Source organism: Eubalaena glacialis, chromosome 1 (assembly GCF_028564815.1).
Source record: "Eubalaena glacialis isolate mEubGla1 chromosome 1, mEubGla1.1.hap2.+ XY, whole genome shotgun sequence".
NCBI lineage: Eukaryota > Metazoa > Chordata > Mammalia > Artiodactyla > Balaenidae > Eubalaena > Eubalaena glacialis.
In genome coordinates, this window is record NC_083716.1 from 211,879,099 (window position 1) to 211,899,164 (window position 20,066).

Sequence of the window (20,066 nt, forward strand, 5' to 3'; positions counted from 1 at the left end):
ATAAATCAATAATCCCACTCATAGTTATTCTTTCTGCCAAGTTCAGTTGTTCTCTTCTTTAGTCTACCCCAGACCATCCTTACCAGCATTATATGCCAGCCACTCATCAGTCATGACCTTGGAGATCTGCTTTTCTATTCTTTTTTTTAAATTTATTTTATTGGGGAACAGCTGATGAGGAGAGAGCCGGCCGGATGTGGGACGGTAAGAGAACCCCTGGCAGCATGGCATCGGGCCCCCAAGTGTGGCGGGATCCTTGAAGAAGCCTCGTCCCACACCTCTGAGGCAACTCTTTCGCGACTGCCCCAAGTCCCAAGTGCCAAAGAGATGGATGAAACTGTTTCCAAGTTTTTCAGGAGGACCACCTTGAAAATCCCAATGACTGAAATGATGACAATACTAAAAACCTGGAATTTTTTGTCTGAAAATCAACTGCAGACTGTAAACTTCCGGCAGAAAAAGGAATCTCTTGTTCAGGACTTGATTCTGCTTTGTGAGGAGAATCGTGCAAGTCTCAATGATGCAGCCCTTTTAGACATCATTTATACTCAATTTCATCGGCATCAGAAAGTTTGGGATGTTTTTCAGATGAGTAAAGGACCAGGTGAAGACATTGACCTTTTTGATATGGAACAATTCAAAATTCTTAAGAAAAATTCTTAAGAGAGCATTAAAAAATGTGACAGTCAGCTTCAGAGACGCCGAGGAGAATGCAGTATGGATTCGAATTGCCTGGGGAACACAGTATAGAAAGCCAAACCAGTACAAACCTGCTTACGTGGTGTATTATTCCCAAACTCCATATGCCTTCACTTCTTCCTCCCAACTGAAAAGCAGTCTACCCCTTCTGGGTCAGGCACTGACAATTGCTAGCAAACACCATCAGATTGTGAAAATGGACCTCAGAAGCCAGTATCTGGACGCTCTTAAGGCTATTGTTTTTAAACAGTATAATCAGACCTTTGAAACTCACAACTCTACTACACCTCTACAAGAAAGAAGCCTTGGGCTAGATATAAGTATGGATTCAAGGATCATTCATGAAAGCAAAACAGAAAAAGAGAGAGTCCAGAGAGTGACTCAAGAAATTTTTGGAGACTATCCACAACCCAGACTAGAATTTGCACAATATAAGCTTGAAACGAAATTCAAAAGTGACCTAAATGGGGGCATCCTGGCTGAGAGAGAAGAACCCCTCCGGTGCCTGGTTAAGTTCTCTAGCCCCCATCTTCCGGAAGCACTGAAATCCTTAGCACCAGCCGGTATTGCAGATGCACCACTTTCTCCATTGCTCACCTGCATACCCAATAAGGGAAAGAATTATTTTAAAATTAGGGATAAATAAGATGTATGTGGTTTTGTAAGCACAGCATCCTTGACTGTATTGCATATGCATTTTAGTTAATGACTAGCTGAATAGCTTCTATCTGCAAACTTGTTTTAGAGATTAATCCTTGATATTGACGATTGAGAAATGTTCAGTATAATTCTTGGGACTGATTCTTTCCTCCTCCTGCAAAGCATAGCAGTTGTAGGACTTTTAAGATGTGACAGGATGTCTTTTTTCTCACTCCTGTCTCTCCTCAATCCTGGAGAGGTCTGGTTCCAGTTGCTGGTTTCCAGGGATTTTCTCTTAAGCCTTGGATCACAGAAAGAAGCACCAAGAAACTATACCCAACTCAAAACTTTCTAGGAGAATCATAAAATTGGTCCATTCAAAAGGTAGAATTGGGCCCATTAAGTTATTATTGCAGGAGGTAGCCTATCAGTTGATTCAGCTATATAAAATAATGATTTCATTGTAAATATGATACTTCTTATAATCTATTTTATCATACATATGGCATTCGAACTGACCGATAATAACAGGTTTGTGAATAAGGATATTTGAAAACGAGTAACAAGAAAAACAAAAATAAACGAACAAAAACATTTATTTTATTGAAGTATAGTTGATTTATAATGCTGTGTTAATTTCTGCTGTATAGCAAAGTGATCCAGTTATACATATATATATTCCTTTCCATATTCTTTCCCATTATGGTTTATCACAAGATATTGACTATAGTTCCCTGTGCTATACAGTAGGACCTTGTTGTTAATCCATTCTATATATAATAGTTTCCATCTGCTAATCCAAACTCCCAATCCATTTCTTCCCCACTCCCCCTCCCCTTTGGCAACCACAAGTCTGTTCTCTATGTCTGTGAGTCTGTTTCTGGGAGATCTGTTTTTCTCACGTTCTCTTCAGATTAATGCTGCACCACTGTTTCTGTGCCCAGGCACGGGGCAGAGCCGAGCGCCAGGCCTCTCTCCTCTCTGTCCACGTTCTGCCCCCGCCACAGGTGTTTTCATCTTTGTACCACAGACTTGTAGCTCCCAGCCCCTTCCCTTTCATCTCCCTGCTGTTTCCTGCTCCTCACACACAAAAGTGTGACCCTGGACAGACAGATCCTTCTCTTCAGGCTGAAGCAACGTAAAGAGACTTCACGGCCTTGTCATCACCTAGTTAGCCCTTTTGACTTATCCATATGACTTTTATAAAATTACGGGGCAAAAATCAAAACTCAAGCAGCGTTTGGGCCTAAAATAATGACCAAATTAGAAACTGTTTTCCTAAGTGCTCTCTAATTATGTTTTTTCATCTACTGTCAAACCAACTGCAACCATAAATTGAAGTGCTGTGGTTAGAGAGCACATTTCTGATCAAATAAATCACAAATCTAAGTCAGCCAGTCAAGGCATAACATGCTCTTTTCTCTTTTTACAGTCATAGGAAGCAATAAACTACAAAGGCTTGCATGCAATAAAGCTGTTATCAGACTGTGAGAAAAAAAATCCCATACATTAGTGGTTACATTATAGCTACACCAAGCTAATAAATTCAGATGCCTTTTACATGATAGAAAATTTTCCCATCACAAATGAGGTACCAAGTCATGTTTGTCTTTCCAAAGATTTGTCACAGTCATTCCTACCATTCCTGCGTGAATCATCCGGGCTCATCTGTTACGACTTAGAAGATTGTGGCCAATGGTCAATACAATTGAAGTGATAAATGTGCAGTTGGCTCATGTGAAAGCCCGTGTGGGTTCGTTTCAGGAGTAACCGGGGGAAGATTTATGGTGGGAGGGCAGTGATACGCGTGGGAATTTCAGTAAGTAGTGGAGCTGAGATACAGAGGGATCAGAATGAGAGGGTGAGACCCAACGATTGAGCTAAGAGAAGCAAAGTTTAGAAAGAACCACTGAATCAAGATCATGGCTGCAAAGGGAAACTTGAGTCAAGGAAGGTTTCAGGTCAATGCTAACCCAGATGCCCCAGGTTTGCCCAGGGGACACCTGAGGGCCTTTAGCACTGACAGCTCCTGCTGTGAGATGAGTAATAACTCCCTCTCCTTTTCTTAGAGGACTCTCTTAAAGCCAATGAGATGACGGGTGACAAAAAAGCTTACAAAAATCTTGGTGATGTCCTACACAACTGGAAACAAATGTTATGTCTTTTTAAAAAAGATAATTCCTACCATTACTCTCTGTTGAGGTATCATATAATTAAGGAAAACTCATCTTAGTGATGTAGCTAAAAATCAGAACCTACCAATCAATTGCCTTTGGGTTGTGCTTATCTGTATCCAGACCTCTCCTTAAATTTTTCATCAACAGTAAGGAGAACTTGGGTGCAAATGGCAGAGATCTCAGGAGCAAGAGTGGCCACTGGCATGGACAAGAGGCAAAAGGTGAGAGGTGCCCCATTAAGGTAGCTTTCATTTTTCCTCTATTGAGCTCTTTGCCTAAGTTCAGGACTGGACTTGCTGTGAGGGGAAAAGCCCACATCATTTTCCTGTTGTGGTAACTGAGCAACTACAGCACATACTTTATCAATTATGTTTCATTTGGGTGAAACTTCACTTTGGAATTTATCATAAGAAAAATCTTGGGAAAGATGCAGAAAGTAAATCTAGTTTTCTTCTTGTCGTTATGTTTATTTTTAAAGAATTAATTTGATCATGGTTTGGTGTTGAGGATGTCTTCAGATGATGCCTAAAAGGGTGGTGAACACAGTCCAGAGTAACTTCTTAGCTTTTTTGCCCACCTCAACATACACAAAAGATGACATTCTTAGAGCATTTCTACCTACTAAAGAATTTAAGGAAATGAAGGTCATGTTATCATACAGGAAGAGTCTTGAATTTGTTTTAAAATGTGAAAAATTGAAAAAGTTAGATGCTCTGACTGTTGTTAATGACTAATCTCTTGTGACTCCCTCAAAATGGATGGTAACACACGAGGTGTGCTAATAATATAGTCTGAGATGCTCTTGTCCAGAAACCCTCTTGAGGACTCGAGATCCAGCTGAGACAACTTTTCCCACTCCAGAGTTCCAAGAATTCCACAGAACTCCTCTCACTCCAAACCATAGGATTTCTGGATAAGATGCAAAAACTTTTAAAATATATATATATAGCTTGAAAGGAAATACCTAGGCACCAGAACAGAAGATGGAACTCAAAACTAGAGCAATATGTGTATGAGATGACATCAAAGTCCTGGGGACACTGGGCCCAGCCACAGGCTGTGTATGGCTGTGTATCCATATAGGGATGAAGGCCATGACTGAGGGCTCACACCAGGTGGGGAACTAGAACCAAGACCTCTGCTTCAGAGCAGAGTCCTGGAGGTCTGGCCCTTCTGTGAAGAGAGCATTAGACACACCACACTGGTTGCATAAAGGAAGCTTGTGGCCTTGGCACTTTGTGCATAATAAGGAGTCTCCTCTGAGAAATTAAAACTCCATGCAGGGGTTTCCCTGAAGATGCAGTGGTTGAGAATCCGCCTACTAATGCAGGGGACACGGGTTCGATCCCTGGTCTGGGAAGATCGCACATGCTGTGGAGCACCTAAGCCCGTGTGCCACAGCTACTGAACCTGTGCTCTAGAGTCCGTGCTCCACAACAAGAGAAGCCACCGCAATGAGAAGCCTGTGCACTGCAAGGAAGAGTAGCCCCCGCTCGCCGCAACTAGAGAAAGCCCACGCGCAGCAATGAAGACCCAACACAGCCAAAAATAAATAAATAAAATAAATAAATTTCTAAAAAAAAAAAAAAAAAACCTATGCAGAGGTATAAGATCTGAATTAACACCATCCGCATGGTATGAGAATCCCAAGCCCAGAAATTATGAAAATGGGTCCTGAATGGGGTGGAATCCCCGAGAGCTGGGCCAGAAGCAAATACAAAATCTTTCTTTGAGGACACTTTTATAATGCAAAGCACGTGGAACATCTAAAGAAACAATGTACCTGCTTAAGATATGCTCACAATTAAAAATTACAGACTACATGAGGAAATGATCCACCATGAGGGAGAGTTGGGAGACAATAAATGAGAGAATTAGCACCCCAGAAACTTGAGATAATACAGAATAAAATAAAACAATTAAGAGACAATAAAATAAGAAAATGCAAGGAAGAGAAGATGAAACGAATAGATTATTTAGTAAAAGAAAGATGTTAGAATGTGATATAAGAGCACATATTCCCACAAAGTCACTGAGTCATAATGGATCCAAATAGAAACCAAAGAATTGAAGGTAAACTTGACATTTTTTGATTGTTATACTTTGGAACAGATTACCTGCAGGGATAACGGAAACTCAATTATGTGACTCTCATAGCATTATAATTAAAACCATCTGATGGGTTTAGTTTAGATTATAAATGCATAAACTTTTCATTGATTTTGAGCTGCTACATGAATAAATTCTCTTCCATAGAAACATTTTTCTAGTTTTTAACTGTTTTATCATCAGCAAAATAATGCATCTTTATTATTTGAGACAAATTCTGAAATATGGTAAAGAGGCAAAAAAAAACTCAGTAGTCTCACTACCCTGAAACACTATTAACATTTTAGTATATTCCCTTCCAGTTCTTCTTTCTCTGCACTGTGTCCTTACAGAGCTAAACTTGTACTGAAGTACAACTTAGTAGGCCCTTGATTTTATAAATTTAACATTATGTCATGAGCATTTACCCATGTCCTTTAAAGTTGTTATAAATATAGTTTAAAGGGTTGCATAATATTTCCTCATGGATATAGCATTTATCTCATAATTCTTTTATTATTGCCTATTTAGATTGCTTCCATTTTTTTCATTTCTATAACTCTGCAATAAATATTTGTGCATAAATCTTTGTTTACAGGGTTGGTTATGTCCTGAGACTGTATCTATGATTTTTAAAATAAATTTATTTATTTATTTATTTATTTATTTTTGGCTGTGTTGGGTCTTCGTTGCTGCGCATGGGCTTTCTTAGTTGAGGCGAGCGGGGGCTACTCTTCATTGCGGTGCGAGGGCTTCTCATTGTGGTGGCTTCTCTTGTTGCAGAGCACGGGCTCTAGGCGCACGGACTTCAGTAGTTGTGGCTCGCAGGCTTCAGTAGTTGTGGCACCCAGGCCTAGTTGCTCCACGGCATGTGGGATCTTCCTGGACCAGGGCTCAAACCCGTGTCCCCTGCATTGGTAGACGGATTCTCAACCATTGCACCACCAGGGAAGCCCATACAATTTTTTTTAAATCAAGGGACAAGACTTGATTTTATAATTCTTGTTTTCAAATGTATTTTTTTCCCATTCAGCAAAATTTATTGAGTATGTACTGTGTGCTATACACTTATTATTGTGCGTTTTTTTCCTCTGATTGTCAAAATCATCACATGTACTGTAGAAAATTTGGCAACCATACACACATGTGCAAGTGTGTGTGTGTGTGTGTGTGTGTATGTGTAAAAGGAAAAAGTAGGAAAGAAGAAGCATGAGGGAATTCACCTACCTTCTGTGTATAGGATCTAAGTCAGTAAAGAGAAAACTCCAGTTTATTTCATTTGATCTTTAGAATATATCTGCACTAAAACAGGTGAATTAGATTACTTCCTTCCCAGACTTTCTCCCATTATAATTCTAGGATTTGATGACAACTTTTGTAGCTACATTCAAAAATGGTGTTAGCTTACCAAAATGTCCATTCAACGAGAGCTTGTACCCATTGGAGCCATGTTTATAAACTCTAGCTCTTCATTATGTTTCAACTAAGAGAAGTAACACTAACCTGATGTGATCAAATGTATCAAATTTACCCCACAATAACAACTTCCTAAAAAATCCAAATTAAAAAAAATTAAGTTGAACCTATTTCAAGTAGGCCAACAACTGATTTTCTGTCTTACACACTAGATATATTGTTTTGCTTGTCTATTCAGGTTCTGCATTGCAGAGAAAAGAATTTAAAAGTCATAATGCTAAAATCTGGAAATAATATACAGCAGGGGGGAAAAAAATCAAAGGACAACAAATTCCTGTTAAATTCTGTGCTCTAAGTGCTGGATTCTTCTAGCACAGAGCTCTTAACTTCAAGGGCACTGTGTGTGGTTATGCATTTATACACTGACTAGTCCTAGAGGGTGCCATTCGCAGTGAGCCCTGGCTGAGGACTCAAGCTTTGTTAAGTCAATTTGTGAATATATATATATATTTATATATAAAATACGATAGACTGAGATGACTTCAGAAAGAAGAAATGACGATGATTTATTGTATGAAGGGACTCATTTCTGAAGAAACAAAGAAAAGTGACAATCCTGTACACAGTTCAGGAAAATGAAACACCATTTTGCAGGGGAAATGTCTTTTGCACAGGGCACCAGGCTGGGATGGCACCATCACCAAATTTTTGAAAGGTGGCTGTCAAAAGCTGAAGCTATGTATCAAAAAGATGGATTTTTTATCTTTATGTATGTGATTTTGTGTACTGGGAATGTAGTTACTTGCCCTTTAGGATAGTTTTAGGTGCTATCATTAAGTTCCAAATATACTGCCTATGAAGTTGATTAATTTACCAAATATTTCTCAAACACCCACGTTATGCAATATAAGATGTGAGGTCCTATAAGGATTAAAAAGATGAGTAAGATATAGACCTTGACTTCATGTAGCTTGGACTTGATTTGGAATATAAGCATATAAGAATACATATGGTAGAGAAATGCAAGATTTAAAAAAAAAAAGCTGAGGCTACGAATGTATGTCAGAAAAAAATTTAAGAAAATAGAAATTTAAGGAAATAGAAATTACTGCAATTTAGTACTGAAATAATTCCTTAAACAATGTTCAGTGGTAAGGAAGAGGAAGCTCAAAATGAATAACAGGAAAAACTACAAGCTGGTTTTCACTCTGCAAGAATAGTTTCTCTTGTGCTTATACCCCCCGTCTGTGACTTTTTCAAACCACTGGCCTAAACAAACAACTCAAAAATCTAAGAAAGGGGTGGACCCAGGCGGATAGATTCTGACTCTCCCAGCCTGAGCAAGCCCATAAAAAGTCAGGCTTGCCACAAGACTGATGATGGGTGCTGTCTAGAGCTGGCTTTTGAAGATGGCAGCTTCTTTACTTTCTGTCTCTGGGGCCAGCACTTTCCTCGGGAGTCAGGTAAGACCGGGTTTAGAACCCGGAGCAAGTGGCCTGTGCCTTCCTTTTCTCATCTGAAAAATGGGAAAACAATGAGCTCCTCAAGGAGGGATAATTAACATATGAAGACCATTTGCTACAGTGCCTGGCACACAGAAGTTTCAAAGAAAATATAGCAGGTGTTGAGCCGCTGTTTAGTAAGGAAAGATTGAGCTTGGAGCCAGACAGATGGAGTTTGGGGGTTGGCTATGTCACTTACCGCTTAGTAGCCCTGGGCAGGTCACTTCAACTCTTTATCTCAGTTTCCTCATGCCTAAAATGGGAATAATGAGAGCACCTGCTTTGTGGAGAGTTGTGAGGAATGAATGAGTTAATACATGCACAGTGCCTGACACACAGAAAATTCTCAATAAAAATCTTAGCCATTCATTAGAATAGGAATTAGCAAATTATTTTACCTATCTCACAGGGTTGTTGGGAGGTTAATATAAAACAATCAATAAAGGTACTTAGTGAAGCTTCTAGCTCATATTAAGTACTCAATCAGAGTTACATATTACTTTGGTGATTATTATTACTATGATTATTGGTATTTTACTATATTGAATAGTTCTGTAGTATAAAACAGATTTCTACATTTCTAACGATGATTTATTATTCATAATTCATTAGATGCTATCATAAGTTGGTAAAAAAGTTTTTCACATATGCCTGAGAAAAGATGTGAATTGAAAAGGGTTCCAATAATATAATTAAAGAAAACACTAAATTGATTAGCCTTTCTGGAAATGTCTTACTTTACTACTTTCCAGCTCTTTGTAATACAGATTTTCTGAGTTTTCAACATTTTGCCATCTGAGTTAGTTAAAGATATATTTATTTCCTCTGCAGTCATTTGAGTCAGTCCTCTGGTATTCAGCTACATTGAACTCCGGTATTTTGGAACAGTATCTGTTGACACAAATATATTTGGCATCACTAGGGAATTTAAAACTACATACAGACAGCGTCATGATCCCTCACACTCAAGATGACCCAGTATTATTATGAAGTACAAGGAGTTGCTAAAAAGATTCATGCCGTCATTTCTATACTGAACATATGGGCATGTTAGTGTCTGGTTAGCAATGGCAGTTACAAAGATTAAATTATAGTATTGAAAACATATTTAATGACATATATTAGGTGCTTTGCTGTTTTGCTCAAAAAAAATAGAAATGGGAATCTAGTAAGACATGAAGCAAGATGTGTAACTATTTACTCACCCTGTATCTGATTTTGAGGCGATTGTGTGGGGTGAGAACGGTTCCCTCACTCGCTTCCTCGCAGAGGCGTATCTGATTCTAACTCACCTGGAAGAGACAGATGCCCACTTGAGATTTTGTTTTGGTCTTGCCTAGATATTTCCAGTCTACACAATTCCCTGACGGCTAAATTAAACTAAAAATCTAAGAATTCCGGAAACTGATTCACCTGGGAAGAACATTTGTGGCTCTGGGTCTTCTGCAACAACATTTGATTTTTCTAAGTAAAGAAGTAACATGAGGAGGCCCTTAGTGCTGAAGGACCAGACTTTGTCACCTTGCCTCGGTTTCAGGTTTTCATGGGGCCTGTTAGAGGTCAAGAGAGGCCCAGGCCAGTCCTATATTAAACCAAAACAAAATAAAAAAGAAAGAAAAAGAAGGAAAAGAAGTGCAAAATAGAAATGAAAGTTACAAAATTTGTGGTATATTTTCAATGTCAATGTCTAAGGAGTAAACTGTTTCAACCCACACATGTACACGTGTATTTATTCAGTTCAATATAATTATGCCATTCCCGAAATGATTAAAGGAGTTACATCATACACATACACAACATACACAACAGATGTGGCCCAGTAATGAGACCCAGAATTAAGTTGGGTGGTGATATCTTCTTTCTTCAAACCTGCCAATGCTTCTCTGTAATTATAGGTATAACCTGGTGGCATTGAGGCCCTTTGTGACAGAGGACCGGGGCCAGTGGCCCTCGTGGTGTTCCCCTTTGTAGGCCCAGGGCATCTGCACTTGGGAATATCCAGCTTATATAGGTACCACTGCCTGTTTTTTTAATGTCAACTCTCTCCTGCAGTCAAAGAGTGGATTAGCCTGTTAGTCTGGGCTGAACTGGCACACTTACTAATGGAATCCATTTGTCTTTTTCCACTTCTATGTGTTTATTGCTCTTTGAGAAAGAGGATCAGTTTGATCCCTTGTTTTCAGTGAATAACAGTCAAAGCGCAGGCTAGAATAGAATGACAAGTGTACAGTGATAGAGTCAATAGGCCTTCGGTGGGAGGCAATGGAGGACATAGAAAGATTTTGAGCAGGAGGCAAAAATAAGCACACACATTCTTAAAGGAAGTTACTGATGAGGGCTCTTTCTACAAGAGAGGACCTCTCCGTAGCCTAAGAGGAGTCTGGAAACTAATGAAAGCCTCATAACAGGAGCATGCTGGTCAAAGTTCGGTCCAACCCTGGGCTGTTATTGCCCATGCAGCCATTATCTCTGACTTGTTAGGAAGGCATGAGGTTTCCAATTGGCCTGAGTAACCATGAGTTCATATGGGCATTGTCCACTTCCGTGAAATTTCATTTTCAGATATCAGAGGAGGCTTCCATTTCTCCATTTCCTAGGAAAAGCTAGGAATGAGTGAAAGGAGGAGGGAGAGAGGGAGAGAGAAGAGTAAGATGGAATCTTGGCAGATGGCGGTTGGTGCCAGTGAGTTAAGAAGGCTTGAGTTGGGTGGAGGAAACCTGAGGATTGGGAACCTTGGTGTGAGACCCAGGGAGAGGGAACAGACATAAGCGAAGGGAGGGATAGCCACCAGCTGGCCTCAGCCTGGGGGAGGAGAGGTCCCACTGTATGACCCTGTGGAGAAGGACTCATGGAAAAGTCTGAAGCTGGTTTAAAATGACAGTTTATACAGTTTGTCAGATCGGGGAGTGGGATGGCCAGTTGGGATGGTGGGGATACAAAGAAGGCTTAAGGCTTGGGGCCAGTGTCCCAGAAACCCCTCTCCCTGCTTCTCATTCCTTTCACTAAGATGCACTGCTAAATAATTTAATTGATTAATAAAAGGGTTATGAACATTTTGATACATCTTATCTGGGTTCCATGCAGAAGCTGAGGGCCTTTGTTAAAGTATGTCAGGTCCAACTGTTCCCCAGTGGTTTCCTGTCTCCCCAGAGTATAATCTGAAGTTCTTTCCAAGGCCTGCAGGGTGCTTGAGGACCCAGCAGTGCCCTGTTGCCTCTTCTGACTTCTCTGCTTCCTTTCTCCCCTCAGCCACCCTTCCAGGCCCCAGACCCCTTTGCTTTCCTCTAATGCAAACTACCAAGCCTTGGCCCTCCCTGGTCCCCAGACTCCAGAGGGCTGGTACCCTCTTATTTCATTCAGACCTCTTTCTCTGAATTTATTAGTTTCCTGGGGCAGCCATAACAAAGTACTATAGACTGGGTGGCTTAAACAATGGAAATTAATTTTCTCACCGCTCTGGAGGCTGAAAGCCTAAGATCAAGATGCTAGTAGGGTTGGTTTCCTCCGAGAGCTGTGAGGGAAGGTTCAGTTCCAGGTCTCTCTCCTTGGGTTACAGGTGGCCCACTTCTCCCTGTGTCTTCACATGGTCTTCCTTCTATGTGTCTGTGTCCAAATTTCCTCTTCTTAAAAGGATCCCAGTCATAATAGGTTAGGGGTTACCCTAATGATCTCACCATAGCTTATTACCACTTTAAAGACCCTATCTCCAAATACGGTCACATTTTGAGGTACTGGGGGTTAGGACTTCAACATATAAATTTTAGGGGGGACAGTTTTATGGGACAGTTAAGCCCGTGTTAGCCTCTTATCAAAGAAGACTCCCTGACACATCCAAAATAGTGTCCCTATTAACTGACACACATTTATTCATTTTTGAAGGTCTCCTACTTCAATGTCAACCCTAGAGGGCCAAATTCTTTGTTTTATTAACCGATGCATCTCTAGTGCCTAGCTGATGCCTGGAAAGTAGCAGGCCCTCAATAAATATTCATGAAAGGATGAATGCATATTATGAAACCATTACAAATTACTCTGCAAAAAAGCAGTGACAGAGAAAGATGTTCAAGGTATATTGTTAAGTGAAGAAAGCACATTTAAAAAAACTGCATGTGTAGCATAGTTTCATTTTAAAATCATATACATATAATTTATCTTTATTAAAATAAGGCTTAGAGAACAAAGAAAAAACAAAAAAATAAAATAAAGCTTGGAGAGAGATGCAAAAAAATGGTAATAGTGGGTGGCTCTGGGGGTGGGATTTTGATTTCTCATTTATGTGTGTTTTCTAATTTCTCTTTAGTGAATATATATTACTTCTGTAAGAGTAAAAAGACAATAAATTTATTAAAAGTTAATAAAAGATATTTACTCATACTCATAACTGGCTGTTATGTTAAGAGAGAAAAAATACATTATTTGTCTTTTTCACTGGGGAACGGTAGGAAACAGTGCATGGGCAGTCCCTTGGAGCCCAGTGGCTGAGAGCACAGCCCACGGAATCCACGTAGCCTGAATTCAAGTCTTCATGTTCCACCTTCTAGATTTGCCATCTAGGCATACATGTCAATCGTACTGAGTCTCAGTTTCTCTTCTGTAAAATGGGGTAATAGTGGTACACTCAAGACTTGGGGCTGCCTTCCATCTCTGGCCCAGACTGGAATTTGATTCTTTTGAGCTCAATGATTTAGAAATTTTAGGACACAAAAAGTCAGGGACCAATCCAAGGATTTGACTCTCCCTTTATTCTCTGTCAAGGGCAGACCAAGCAATATCCAGAGTACCCCTCACATTACTTCTGGGTACAGGGCCTGGGGTGGGGGGAATAATGAGGCACTTGCTGCCAGTGCCAAGTTTTTAAGGGGATATCAAAACAATGATCAAGATAAACAATATTTTAATGGAATAGTTTTAATGAAAATATGTTTAAAAATCTATAATGAACAAAATATCAACAATTTTAATAGAGCCCGATAAGTATTACTAATTTCTGCTTTGTTTCAGGCTCCATTATGGCTCAGCATGGCACTGCCCCCAGCCCACAGACTGAAGGTGGGGAACCTTCAATTATTCAAATCATTATTAATTGCTACTTAATTATAATTAATTATCCAAATTATCCTGAGCCTCAGAACTGGCATTGCTCTCTCTGTGATTATTTGGCCCTCAGTCAAGGCCCTGTAAGGATACCTGTGGGGAATGTATATTTTTCTGATCCGGTTTCTTTCTTTCTCCTCAGCAGATACCTAATCACAATTGCTACCTTACCACGACCTTCTTATCTCATTGAGGACTCTGAGAGGCAAGTTTCTCCCTATTCTTTTATAGAAACATAAAATGCCAGCAAAGCATGATTTCTACCCAAAAGAGCGCTAAACAGAGCTTGCAGATGTTTCAGGCTTCTCCCCTGATACTTCTGGAGAAGGGCACACAGACCTTGGCATACCTTGCTTCAAAAGCAGGCAATAGCAAACAGTGTGTTCATTCCACCTACTTCCCAGAAGGGAAGATCCTTATGTAATGGGTCAGATGGGCCTTTGGTCCCATGTGGAGAGTCTCCCTTAGGGACTTTTATATTACTGTATCATGGGGGTTTTGTGGGTATTCGTTTCTGCATGTCAAGGACTTCACAGTACACATTCACATGGAAATTACTAATTAAAAGTAGCAGTGATAATAACATTTAGAGTGCTGTTTTCATCAGTGGTTTCATTTTACATAGGACACCTCCTTTGCTGAAACCATAGATTCTAATTTGCTCTGTCAAAGTTATCACTAGAAAAATAAGATATTCTTAGCACATAAACTTTAGGAAATTTCCTCTATTACTCTTCTCCATTTGATTTAACGGACTATATGTTACTTTCAACATATAAGTTGGCACATCACAAAATAAACTTAACCTATGGCAAAGTTGTTTCTGCAGAAATCTGTGTTCTTTCTAGCTACCAAAAAACTCAGAGACCAAGCGGGGAAAGGAATTATTTGAATGGTGGGTAGTGCATAAGACTTAGCTATGGTTGCAGTAATTTAGCATAATCCATTGTAAGGTGATGGTCTGGACGAACTTCATAACAGTGAAGAAGTTGGCTTTGAGGTTTTTTTTCTCTAACTGAAGGAATGCTGCTCACCACACCTCCCCCATATTGTTTTTATTTATTTATTTTAATTTTTAATTTTTTGGCCTCACCGTGCGGCATGTGAGATCTTAGTTCCCCATCCAGGGATCGAACCTGCGCCCCCTGCATTGGAAGCACAGAGTCTTAACCACTGGACCGCCAGGGAAGTCCCTCCCCCATATTTTTAGACTAATGTGTTTACCAGAGAAGTAAAACACACTGGGATTACATATCCTTGTCTAGTAAGAAGTCTGACTACTCCGAGACCACCATGTGGTGAGGGATGTCCAGCCAGACCCAGATGTTCCAGCCTTCGCAGACCAGGCCCCTGACATAGGAGTGAAGAAGCCACTGTGGACATTCCAGCCTCAGGAGACGTGACATGGAGAGGAACCGAGGACCCCAGCCGACAGCCAGAACAGACACTCCAGCTGTGTGGCCCTGTGTGAGCCATCTTTGCCATGTCCCGTTGCTAGATCCACTCCCGCTGAGGCCCCAGCTGTCCTGGAAAAGGGATGAGCAGTCCCCACTGTGCCCTGCCTCACCCATAAAATTGTGTAAATTTAAAAATGCTGCAGGGGAACAGAAACTAGAAGCAGAGGCACAAAAGAGAATAGAGAAGACTGAAAAATAAAAAATAATTATAACAGTTTTCAAATTGTGATTGTTGGTGCTCTCAATTCAACTTTTTCATTCATTTATCTGTTCATTCAAGAAAAATGTATTGAGACTGCTGCAAGCTAGGTATTATACTTAGTGCCAGGGATACCAAAAAGCTGAGTAAAATAGCTCTGTCCTCAGGGGAGTGGCTAGTTTAATGAGGGTGTCAAACAATGACCACACAATGTGATACAAGGCTGCTTTACAGAAGGAACTCATGCACTGAAGATATAGAATCTCACAGCCTTGAGGGAGTCAGAGAATCAGTGCAGAGGAGGACCCGCTTGAGTTAAGCCTCAAAGAATGAGTAGAGGTTTACCAGATGGCCAAGGTGGGACAGAGCAAACCGGTTGCAAAGAACAGGGTAGACTCATTTTGGACATTGGCTTCAGCTGCTTCTGTGGTCTCAGCTTTTCTTTGCCTCTCCTGGGCAAAGCATTGATTGCATAAACAAAGTATTATTTTCAGAGGAGTATTTGATTTTATCTATGTAGTAAGCACAACTGGAATGAAACAACTCATGGGGTGTATGGCATTACTCAACCTAGGCTCATCAAATGAGCACCCAGGTCTAGTCACTAGAAGGGACAAGGCCTTACCCGCCCCCCAAATGTAACCTCAGTCGTTGGGTTTTTCTCCAAGTGTTCTTTCTATTCAAATATAACTCTTAAGACAAGTTCCCTGGCCCCTACCTCCATCCAGTTTGCTGTCCTAATCCCTTCTGATAGAAAAGTTCTAGAGGTACTTCAGCGTCGATGCCATGCTATGAGTATAAAAATCGATTTGTCTCCAGAACAGGACAATAGAGCCATCATGAGAAAAAATTCATGTCCTAAAGTCTATGATCTTTGTTTCTAGGAGGCAAACCTGGTTAAAAAGACATCTTCAAACTTTTCCCTGCTGTCAAGTTTAATGAAACTCCTCCTTCTAACATCAACTTCATTTGAGGAAGCTGTTGTCAAAAAGGCTACTAGGAGATGCTGAGGGGAACATGTTAAATCACTGCAAGAAAATGGTTCTAACTTCAGTAAGGCAACTTTAAGAGAATAAAACTGAAATATCTTAAATGTACCAAGATGTCACACAAGGGAAATAAATGGAAATATGGAGATGCTGGGAGGAAAGCGCATTGGCATGGTTAAGAAAAATACAATTGAAAGCATCTAATGTGTTTTTTTAAAAACACTCTGCCTTGTTCTAAGTGGATTTGGCAGTGAGTTATTTCCTGGGCAAGTGTAGAGGGGAGCTCTCTTATGAAACTAGTTAAGTGCAGGCCACATGCTTTTACAGTCTTTGGAGCTGGGAGTAGAGCTGGCATCTGCTTTAGAAAACCAGGAGAGAAAGGCACTTCTAGAAGAGAAAGGCTCTTCCACCCCCACTTGGAGGTGATTGAAGGAAGCACTAACAGTGGGCTGAGAAAGATTTTAGATTTCCTGTAACACTTAGACAAATGGAAGTGAATAAACCATTAAATAGCAGAGAAAAATAACCGTCCCAGGAAGGCAAAAGGAAACCCCTAGTCTCTCTTAAAACTGCAGCCTTTTCCTAGAACTTGTCTCAGAAAGTTTGTCTCTGATGTTTGTTTTGGAATTGTAGCCACAGGGGACGTTTGGGGCCAGAACTGACCTGTCCAGTGAGCATTAATTGCCCTGATGGTATGGTAAACTAACACCTTTCCAGTTTTTTTTTAGCGCATCATTTCAACTAAATTCGCATTCTCATCTCAACGGACTCACTTGGCAGAAAGAAACCTAGATGTTGTGAGAAGAGAGAAGGTGGGAGAAGAGTTCAGAAGGAGTAGAAAAAGACACATAGAAGAGACACTGGGTAGTTTACTACAATGGTACTGACTATACCAGTACCATTGAATGCTCTGCTTACTAAAAAATCCGGATTATAATGTTCTGAAGTTGGGAATGAGAGAAGTCAAGTTGTTCCACATCAAATCAGGTATAATAGTTATTCTTAACTTTTTTTGTTTACATACATCGTTGAGAATATGATGATAAGGGTAGACTCTATGTCCAGAAAAAAATGTACATATTACTTACACACAGAATCCTCTTCTATAAGAACTAGTCGTAATACTCAAGATAGAATCCAATAAGTTACAACACACAAATATAATATATAATCCTGTTCACTTGACCATCATAGACTTTCTTGCATCTAACCTAGTTTCATTCTAGAGTTTAAGCCTCTCTCCACTTTTTCAGTCCTCTTAGCTTAAGACAAGATCATTACAGAACTCCTTGTATAAATTTTTCATACGTGCTTGCAAAGGGCTATGAAATTTTATCATGATCCTTCTTGAAGTTGAAACTTCTCTAATCTTTTCTTACAGATTGTTACAGAGAGTGCTTTCAATATCCAGTTTCAATATCTAGTTCTCCCTTCTGCATTAGTTACTCAGCTATATGATTACATTTTCTGAGCCTCCCTTGCAGCTCTGTGTGGCCATGTGACTAAGCTTTAAGCCAATGATATGTAAGCACTGTACTATGTGGATCTTCTGAAAAATCTCCCTTCTCCTCCTTCACCCTACTGTCTGGAATGAAGTCACAATAGCTGGAGACCAATAGCCATCCTGGGCCATAAGTTTGAGATGTGATGGATAAGACTATCTGTTGACTCCCCTATTAGAAGATAAATTTCATGAGAACAAGGACCTTGTTTTTCTTGGTCAAAGCAACATTCTCTGCACCTAAAAAGTGTGGCCTGTGGTAAGGGCTCGGGTATTGAACAGCTACTGAGTGAATAAGATGAGTAAATGAAGGAGTTTACTCCAGATCCATGTAAAACACTAATCATAAAGTTCTCCCAGGGAATGTTCAGCCATCAGTAGGCATATGCAAGGTGTCAGATTCTATCACAGAATCAAACTCTTGCTTAATTCAAACCACATTACTTCTCTTTGCTTCCTTTTGCTCTCCCAGACTTGCCACTGTCATAAAAGGATACAGTTTTTTCTTACTGCCCTCCAATGTTCTCTTAAAACAAAATATTTTCGAATCTATTTTCATAATGATGCTTCCTAATATTTTTTCTGCTTAGCAAGTTAAAAATTCTTTAATTTTCAAGGTCACACCTACCTATTTTTGTATGCGTCTGCTGTTAAATGCAGGCACTATTTTGAAAGGATCTTAGGCGTTGTCTCAAGACTACAAGAATCATCCAAAATCGTATCTAATGACATTCCTAGGACTTCAGACAATATTATTATTGTCATGGAATGTAGTCACTAGGTCTTAAGGATTTAACAAGATGTGTTTACTGAAACTGAACTTCATTGAATCCTTTCCCATTCCACCGTGGTTTCCCACATTTCAATCTGTTGCCTGTTTTTGTCCCCAAACCTTACTTATATCTTTTAAACAACTAAATTAAATATTAATCATCCTTGCTTCCCTGATATTTGAGGTGACCTTTTCCTCCTGGTATCCTTTTAATAAAGAAGAATATTCCCTGTGGTCTTTTTTTGGTCTCTTATGTGATTAAAGGGTTTGTAAAGTTCACACTTTTTGCAATTACATGCCATTTTCTTCTTAATTTTTTAAACTCTTCCCCCCAAAGTTGTTGCTATGTCTTTTAACTATTTGGAGGAACAAATAGTTCACATCTTCCACTTTTGTGACATAACTATTTATACCTGAGCTCCTTGGTTTTTGCTCAAATTTCTTTTCAATTTATCCAACTTTGAGGGAAGATATTATTTCTTTTTTTGTTAGGTATATTGAGCTTTTCTGATGTGTAAACTTCTCTACACATTATCCTCTCTTTCCCAGAGTAGGTTTCCAAACAGAAGCCTATTATAATAGAGAAAAATAGAGGTCGTCAGATGAGCTCTTCCTAAACCTGTCCTCTATCAGAAATGTCTCAATTCTGACAGACCCAGAATAGAGGTCTCTCACCCAGGTCCTCTCTCCTTGCTTTTCTCTCAGTCCAAAGCTAATCTATGCCTGCCCTGGAAGGCATCCAGTTCTGCCTTCTTGGGGACCTCGCTCTGTCAATTCTCCTGTCTCCTCTAACCTCAAACTCCTTTTTTCTCTATCAGCTCTCACCCTTTAACATATAAATATACTCACATTTTTTTTCCATCTTAAAAAAAAAAAAAGCATTCTTAACTGTACGTCTCCTTCTAATGACTACCACGTCTCTCTTCTCAACCAAATGTTTGGGAAGAGAATCCTTGTCTCCATTTTCTCACCTCCTATTCATTTCTTTCTTTTTTTTTAGAGGGGATCACATAAAGTTCTTTATTACAGACCTACAAAAAATGAGGGAATTATGTATATTACTCTCACTTGTTTGGGTTTCTTTTTTCCTTCTTCTGTTTTTTTTTTTTTTTTTTTTTTACAAAACAGCAGCAGGAAAGAAAAATGCAGGAGGCAGATGAGCCAGGCACCGGGGTTCAGATCAGAAGGGAGAAGGGAGACCAAGCTGTTACTGCAGGCTGGCCCCGGGACTCTGTCCCAGCATCCTGGGAGCACGGCGACAAGCCCTAGAAGGAGCAGAGAGTGGGTGGGGAGATGGCTGTCCCAGCTCGGCGGCAGCACCGCTCCTTGGGCGGCCACCCTGGCGGTCAGCCAGGTTGGGAGCACTTGAGGCTCCTGTGTTTGGAGGCCTGGTCTCCAAAGCACGGACCCACAGGGGCCAGGCAGAGGGAGGAGGTGGGAAGGGCCGGCACAGAAGGGCTGTGAGTTCTATCTGGGTCCCCCGGGACCACGGGGCCCAGGTGGGCAGGGGCAGTCAGGACGCTTCCCTGCTTG

The 20,066-nt window shown here is 40.2% G+C and overlaps 2 protein-coding genes across 2 annotated transcripts in view; both read left to right on the forward strand.

Moving 5' to 3' along the window:
- LOC133091927 (uncharacterized) overlaps positions 1-15,255 on the forward strand; it is a 73,436-nt gene extending 58,181 nt beyond the window's left edge. The window contains exons 4-6 of the mRNA XM_061191110.1: positions 13,523-13,570; positions 13,758-13,820; positions 14,885-15,255. Coding sequence (XP_061047093.1) covers positions 13,523-13,570; positions 13,758-13,808 — 99 coding nt within the window. The 3' untranslated portion in view covers positions 13,809-13,820; positions 14,885-15,255. The remainder of the gene's footprint in view (positions 1-13,522; positions 13,571-13,757; positions 13,821-14,884) is intronic.
- On the forward strand, positions 325-1,345 carry LOC133100333 (centromere protein N-like). Its single transcript, XM_061204273.1, is given in 2 exon segments — positions 325-641; positions 643-1,345. Coding segments are annotated over 2 exon segments (1,017 nt in total). The 5' UTR covers positions 325-327.
- Positions 15,256-20,066: the final 4,811 nt, after the last annotated feature.